The 8,133-nt window shown below is 36.7% G+C and overlaps 1 protein-coding gene and 1 non-coding gene across 6 annotated transcripts in view; one reads left to right on the forward strand and one right to left on the reverse strand.

Moving 5' to 3' along the window:
- Positions 1-6,347: 6,347 nt before the first annotated feature.
- On the reverse strand, positions 6,348-6,419 carry trnae-cuc (transfer RNA glutamic acid (anticodon CUC)). Its single transcript has one exon. It is a non-coding gene; the product is annotated as a tRNA-Glu (tRNA).
- A 201-nt stretch (positions 6,420-6,620) lies between these two features.
- The window catches only part of ncoa7b (nuclear receptor coactivator 7b), a 20,296-nt gene continuing 18,783 nt past the window's right edge, over positions 6,621-8,133 (forward strand). For 4 of the 5 annotated variants that reach the window (XM_015048721.1, XM_015048725.1, XM_015048724.1 and 1 more), the window contains exons 1-2: positions 6,621-6,789; positions 7,539-7,686. In XM_015048721.1, the coding sequence (XP_014904207.1) occupies positions 7,649-7,686 (38 nt within the window). In that variant the 5' untranslated portion in view covers positions 6,621-6,789; positions 7,539-7,648. Of the gene's footprint in view, positions 6,790-6,898; positions 7,039-7,538; positions 7,687-8,133 lie in introns of those variants that run through there. The other variant, XM_015048722.1, reaches the window with a different exon arrangement.

Genomic DNA, 8,133 nt, shown 5'->3' on the forward strand with positions numbered 1-8,133 from the left:
CCTCCATATGTTCAAGCTTCAGGAGCATTCTCCCACTTTTTTCCTCCTTTGATTACACTTATGAATTAAAATATTTTTTTTGGAAGGGAAATCAGAGTGGAAATTAGCATACTTGAAGGTCTGTTGAACCTGACTTAAGCGTTGAATGTTCTGAGTCCAAAACATTGCTCCATGTTTTACTTTAAGGTGAATGCCAAATTATCATCAGTAACTAATAATTAGTATGTTATAATATCAGTTTTTATAGTGTGAAAGTCCAATTTCTGAACGTAACTAAATAATTTCATTCTGATTTTTTTTTTTTATTAAATTAAATTAGATTAACGCTTATAAGCATACCTAAATGACGCACATGCTGACCTTTTCTTGCAACAGCAAAATCACACAGTGAAAAGTCAATTTTTAATTATAGTGTATTTATTCACTACAGAAACAATCACAAATGTATATTTTACCCAAGCATCCTCTTCTAAAGTTTTGTACACCTCTCTCTTCTTAGTCATCGGCTACAACATTTCGTAAAGTTGGAGCAAACACAGAAAAGTCTCTTTGTCTGTTCCTTTTTTTTTGTTTTGTTCAATGTCTCTGTGTCATTTACTGGGCCTGCCTTATGTACTCCTCTCTTCAGGTTATCCTGAAGGTCTTCTACAGGATTTAGGTCTGGGGAGTCAGAATGCCATGGAAAAGGTTCATTTTGTGTCTGGTATGCTTTTTCTGTGTTCGTTTGACCTTTCGTTTTGGACGTTGAGCGATGTAGTAACGGCTCATTTTCAGTTCACTTGCAGAAGCCACCGATTTTTTGTTTTTGTTTAAAATGTCCAGTTATTTGGGAGGGTTTATGAAAACATGCATTTCAACAAGGTTTTCATAGACATCACAAATTCTTCACATTAGGTTTTATTTTATTTAAAAACACACACACACATACACACACAAAGACATTTTTTTCCATTTAATAAACACAATTCAGAAGGGTTGGATTTTTCCATGTGGAATTATGCAACTGAAAAACCTCAGTTTATTCCTCTGCATGACTTTTCAGAGATCTTTACCAGAGCCCGTAACAAATGTGGAAAGTTACTGTATTGTGTTTTCTTGTTTTAAGATCTTACTTTAATTGTTTTTCTTTGGCTTTACATTATCTGCTAACCTTAGGGCTAAATAATACATTCAAAGTCTAAATAAACCAAGTTACTATTATTCCCTGCTAATCTTATAAACAATGGCAGGACAAATAAAGACGCTCAGAAAGTAGGCTGTAATTTTGAATAAACCATGGCGATGCAAACATAAATAGATTAGCAGGAAGAAAATTGTGATTACAATAAAATCTCTATAACACAAACATGGACATCTCATTTTGAACTTCTGCTATCTCAGATTCTTCAGTGCTGTGCTTATTTATGTTGAAGCTGTGTTGTAAGTGGGACGGTCAGTTCTCTGTTGTTTATCTTCATGATTAGCTCTGTTTTCAAGATTTCTTGCCCTAATTGGTTTATGACCCAACCCCTCTATCAACATCAATCATCTGAGACTCTCTGAGACTCTGAGACAAAACACACGATTTTTTTCGCCCCCATAATACAGCAGCACTTATTTAACATGTTTTGGCTTATTATAAATGAATTATGACCCCATAGTCTCTATCAATTATCATTTGTGTGACATCTCCTTTTTCAGTGTTTAGGTCTTTCTCCTTCTTGTTGCCACTGTGTACTTGACGTTATCAGTGGCTGTAGTCTAAGCTGGAGCTTTTGACGTCTGCGCAAAATGATTTTAAATCAATCCAAGGACCGAGCTGGGTCAGACTTCTGTGTCAGTTTAAGCAGATAGAGACAAGATATCATCTTTAGTTGCACTGACTTACCAAAACAAAGCCTTTAGTCTACACTCTTGGGAGAATGTCTAAAACATGGGACCAGACAAGAGCAAAATTATGACAGTTTTATTGAGAAATTGCTGAAAAAGGCATACACTGATCAGAGAACGTGTTGAAATTGAATCTGTGAAGCTGGTGCAACTGTTTGAGTACATTTTACTTTACCTGGGTAGATTTTAATCAGTATTTTTGAGTATTAAGTATGGCTAAAAGACTCTTACAGAAAGATGCATTTCACCAGTAACCTACTAAGTTAGTTAAATTCTATCTACTCAAAACAATCATGTTGATCGGGTTTGTCCATGTTAAAACAAAAACAAGACGTATTTTTTTTTCCTATCAACATTGATTAAGAAGATAATTAACAAGGTTATGTAGATCATCATGCAAGGTATGACTCTAGCATTAGCACTGAGGAGATGGCACTGAGGAGATGCTAGCTAGATAAATCTTTAGATTGTTGCAGGAACTTGCTAAGTTTTTGGTGTGAAAGGTATTTGCTTCCAGTACTTGCCGTTCTGAGTCCCCGTCACTTTTTTTTTTCTCAATCATTACAATGTTTACAACTGTTTAATCTCCAGTCAACATGCTGTAGTGTATTTTTCCGAGGCGCCTTTGAACTCAGCATAAGCGTTCACACGCTAACGTCCTTTTTAAACCTGTGGGTCAGCGAGGGGAGACATGTTGCTGAGCATGTGTGCTAGAATTATGGCCGCAACCAATTTGCATATTTGTATTTTTCAAACAAACCAAGTAGGCTAATTTGAGTAATGTTGTGGGATGCAAATAATGTTTATTTATGACTACTTAATCCACGCCAATATATCACCTCAATCGTCTTAGTAGGAATGCTAATGCTGTTACTTGTGTTACATCCCTTTCTAGAAAAACAAAATACTAGGAATAAACAGAATCATCCTTCATTTCTGCACAGAAATCGTGTTTGCTATTTCTTATCACATTTTTATGGGGTTTTTTTATTATATTTTTTTATTATAATCAAAAGAGCAAAATCAGGGAGGAGACATGAGACCAGAGGCCAGAAGCAGGGATGATGATGCATCGTCTTATCAGGTAAGGAGTGATTATAACTTGCTTTGAAAAATATGTCTATTGCGAGGAGAAATCAGTCACACGGTCTGATTATTTTCATTCAAATAAATAGACTTTAAAGACTGTAAACATTAGTTTCTTAGATTTCTGCAACATAAGCGCTAAAGTTTGTGCTAATCAGAGCATAATTTTTTTGTGTATTCTGTTGACCCGTGCACTTGCATTTCACTGTTTATACCAATGATATTTTGTATTAATAAACAACTTGGTTGTTTCATTCAAAACGTTACATAAACGTATGTATTTATATTAGGCAAAAAGCATCCCTGTCTAAATTCCTCTGCAGCTGGGTCTGGTCCAACATGTTTTAAGATCAGACAAAGAAAAGCTGGGTGGATACAAAAAGGCAGTTTTCAAATAATTAAAAGGGAAAAGAACTATCTAAATCTAAATCGCTCTGATGGCATCACTGTGGAGGAATCTTGGCCCACTTTTCTTTGCTGAATAGTTTGAATTGGACATTTTTGACCATGAGAATTAAGCAAAATCAAAGCTTTTACCACAGCAATTTAGAATCACATTTAAGTTCAGAAATTGTCCAGGTTACTCCAAAACCTTTAGCTTGTTTTAAATTATTCCTAAATTATTCAGAAGTGAACCTGCTGTAGTTAAAGAGCCCAAGATTGTCACCTTATAGCCACCAGTTTTAATCCAGATATGATTTTTTTTTTTTCTTAAATGCTGTGTTAGTTTTATGCCTGAAGTAACAAGAAGCACACGTCCAAAAGGTTCCACATTAGGTTAGCAATAGCTTTGCCTTGACAATCTGCTATGGATGATATTCAGTCTATTATTGTTGAATCATGACCTTAGTTGAGGCTAAGGCCTGTAGTGCTAAGGAAGTTTTTTTCTGATCTCCTGGACTCAGCAATGCAGTCTTGGAGTAAATTTGATAGACTGCACTGTTTCATGTTTTCTCCATTTTGTGCTCAGAACGCTTCCTAGAACAACAGACGACAACGACAGATGATTTTGTTCCTCAGCAGTTCTTGGATTACTTTCGATCAGGCCATGATCCCTTGCTTTTGGAAAACTTTTAGCCCATTTCATCTTATCAGACAGATTCTGACAACAGATTAAAGTGACTTTCCAACTCTAGGCCAGGCAGATCCATGCTGGGTGTGGCCGGTGAATCTGAACTCAGCTTTTTGATCAGCGTTTGATGGTCTGGACACTGCAAATCTGGGGAAAAGACAAACAGAAGAAATCTGGAAGTGGGTAAATGTCATTTTACTGTGCATCCAGGGATGCATTAGAGCTGATTATGGGCTGCAACTTTGATATATGTGTATTGTGCAATCCCTTTATGTCTATCTCTTTATCCCTAAATACAAACATACCAAACAGATAATGATGGTCTGTTTGATGTGCACATCTTGAAAAATATGAGCTTAAAGTTTACTCCATTTTTTGGCATTTTGAGCGCTTGAATTATGTGACCATGTAATACATCTCGGACTCAACATGATGTCTTTTAATTTCTTCTCTGGAACCAGATAAACGACAAGATTTACTGAAAAAGAGCGGGTGGAAGGCCATGTTTTGAACTGTCCAATTTTCCAGTCCCACAGTGGTTCTGTGGCTCTGGGACAATGACACCCAGATCCACAGCGTCCCCGCCAACACAAACCCTGCTTCTGAACAGAGCCACCTCCCTCCCCACGATCCTTTGCTCTGAGTAGGGCAAGGAGAGGAGGTGGGGGGCCGAAGGGAGGCCAACAAAAGTCTGAACAGGCCAGAGGAGCGACACACCGGCGCCATGGCGATCCCTAAGACAACTTATCTCCTCTCTCTCAGTGATAGCGCCTGTCAAAATAACAGCCAAGATACACACCCAGCAAGGAACTGGTTAACTTGTAGGCCGTCCAGCTAGAATGCCGGGGCCTTTGTCTTTCCTACACGGCTCACTTGAGCTTGATAATGTCACTGCTGTCTTGGCACCCAATTATATTTAACAATAATACATAAAGTTACAGATGACCCTCAGCATCACTGTCTTTTCTTATTAAGAAAAAATAATTTGATTGTATTTCTGTTACAAGGAGGTGGGAAATTTGTATGTAATATACAAAATGAAAATATGCTAATGGATAGATTACGCTTCGAAGCATAGCATCTCACTAGGTGGTTGTTCATTAAAGTCTTGTAGTGGTTGTAGTTCTCAGATTTGCTCTGTATGCTGTCAGCAGCAACCTGGTCTGATGCTGATAGCCACATATGTTCACATCATACAACACTGGGGCAGGATGTAAACGGAAAACTAAAAAGAAAGATAAACAAAACAAGCCTAACAACGAAAAAATTCTGAGTTGTGAATATCAGTTTTTGTTTCCACCAGTTGCATTACTGCAGAGTGGATTAACTGGATAACTGGATTTGAACACGACAGATCTTTTGGCGCCCTCTTGTGGTTGTTCCGCTCCTGTTATAAATGTCGTCAGAGAGTGCCGCAATTTAATTTATTATTGTTATTTAATATATATTTAAGTGAAGATAGAAATGCTAAATCAATGTTATTATTGCCATTTATTTAACAAACTCATCGACTATGACTACATCAATAAAAAAATAAAAGTGAAAAAATAAATTGCTATTCAGATCCATACATTTCTATTCAAACTTGGTGAAAGTGGAATCATTTAAGATTTTATTCTATTTTCAGATCCGGTGTTTATTCTGTCAGCTGTTTTGATCAAATTCCATGGGTCAAATTAACACATCTTAAAACAAGATAAAATACTGATTTTAACATATTATCATAATGTAAATGAATATAATTTCAAGACTTAAACACAAAACAATGTATTAAATAAGTATTTGAAACTAGTAAATAATTATAACTCCATTATTTTATTTATGTTTTTACCAACTGATCATAAAAATGTAGTTATATGCTTTTAACATAATCAGCACAATATTTGTTTGTTTGTAAATTTACATAATTATGGGTAAATTGATATATTTATTTAATGTTTTTTTGTTGTTTATTTGTTTGTTTTTTGTTATTTTGCCACAAATAAATTATATTCAACTACTCAATGATATATTAAAATGTGGTGATTTTGTCCCAAAATAACAGTTCCAGTTACTTTGAGTAAATATTTATGATTTTGGGGGTCTTTTAGGTGATGTTATCATCCCCACAAGTTTTCTGATTTTGACGTCCTTGTTCAGTTGAGCTATCTCATTAGGATATTATTTGTAGGGAAACAAATGTATGGCTATGTTTATTTCCATACCTATGTGATAATTTAGTTATTTTTCACTTTGCCGATATACTAAAAAAAATTACACTTTATGCAGTGTAATTTAAATAATTAATTGTTTAAAATTGAGAAGAAAAAAAAAGCACAAGTTCCCTGACCGGGAATCGAACCCGGGCCGCGGCGGTGAGAGCGCCGAATCCTAACCACTAGACCACCAGGGAATGTGTTCAAAATAAACGCATGACATGTTGTTGACTCTTTAACGATGGTCAGGTTATGTCGGTTATTTGTTGTATTTGTTTTTTGACTGCTTAACTTGTACAATAAATGCCCTGTTGCCTCATTTATAGAAAAGAAGCACAAAGGGAGATGTAATTCTACACAAAAGAGACGATCTTCCCCCCATTTTCTGGCACTGACGACGCCAGAGGGCGTTGCAAAGAAGGAGAGGCTTCATGTAGCGCTTCGAAGATGCTCGCCTGGCGTGTGAGCTGCTTCAGCTACCTGTTTTCAAAATCAATTTTGCGCGTCATGCATAAAGACGTTACAGCCCACTGCTGAGACAGGTTGGAGGAGCAGGGATGTCTCAGGGTAAGCAAACGGTTTTAAACCGCAATTCCGTTCCTACCTTCAATAGCAGGTTGCTATTGTGTGTAAACAAAGTGGCTAGCCGCTGTAGCAGCGTTAGCAGCAGCTGTGTGTGGTCAGCTGGAAGAAAGCTGGACATTGTTCGATGCGTCTTTGTTTGCTTAAATCTGCCGGTTGCTCGGACGGTTTTTTGACAATAACATACCTGGCTGTTTTGTGGTTTGCTGTCGCTGCTTCGACTGGTCAAGATAAGTAAGCTATTTAGCTAAATTTAAACAACGTAGCTTCAATTATTACGTTTCCTCAAAGGTTAACCATCTACCTGTTATATAAGACTTGAAAGCTACACATGGATCAACTTATGTCCTCTTTTTTTAAGTATGTTTTGAATCGTTTCATTAATTTTAGCGTCGTGATAATTGTATCTCAGTGTGGCTGTTTACATCAATTGGATTCCCAGTGCTCAGTGCTAATAATAGACAAACAGACTCCTACAATTAAGCTGTATTACATAATGAAAACGCATGTTTATGGCAGGAAATCGGGAGCAGATGCGCTTGTAAAAGGAGCATTTTCTCCCTTTATGCTAATTAACCTGACACGAAGATCATTATGGGATGCTTTTATCGCCCTCCACGCAAGACGACTGACTTATGGGATGCGTTATTAGGTTTTTGCAGCCCTACGGAGTGCTGCAGCTTGAGAAGGCAGACTGGGAGCTTTTCTGATTTCCTTCCTTCTCTCATTTGCAGGACGAAAAACAAGTGTGAGAGACAACTGTGGGATCCTCATCTAGCTTGGCTGTGTGTGAATGTTTGTATGGATGTGTTTACTGTAGCTGTATGCAGATTTTTGAAGCCTGATGGAAAAAAGAGAGAGAAAGCAGGGATATTTTGACAGGTAAGGCACTCTTCTGGGTTTGTTTGTCTATATTAAATGTCTCTTGCTTTGCAATGTTTAGGGCCAATGTTTGTATTTGAGCTCATGCCTAAATGACCAGGCAAAGGTAGTCAAGCTGGTGCTATCGGTGCCGGTCCAAGGCATTAGAGAACTAAGCCATATCTCTGTTCCCACACGCTTCCATAGAGCCTTCAAAAACCCTCACATTCACAGACAGTACAAACCTCTCACTGTTGTTATAATAATTTTATATAATTTACTCATTGTGTATTGTATGGAAATGTGGTTTTATGACTTCTATATACATGTACAATGTTTCAGTTGGATATTGCTCAGATCTGAGGTCATATTCTCATATATATATATATATATATATATATATATATATATATATATATATATAGACAAAACTCACACACAAAGTGTATGTGAACAAAAATTATAGAT

Source organism: Poecilia latipinna, unplaced genomic scaffold (assembly GCF_001443285.1).
Source record: "Poecilia latipinna isolate Pla-1442-1.1 unplaced genomic scaffold, P_latipinna-1.0 Scaffold901, whole genome shotgun sequence".
In the NCBI taxonomy this organism is placed as follows: Eukaryota; Metazoa; Chordata; class Actinopteri; order Cyprinodontiformes; family Poeciliidae; genus Poecilia; species Poecilia latipinna.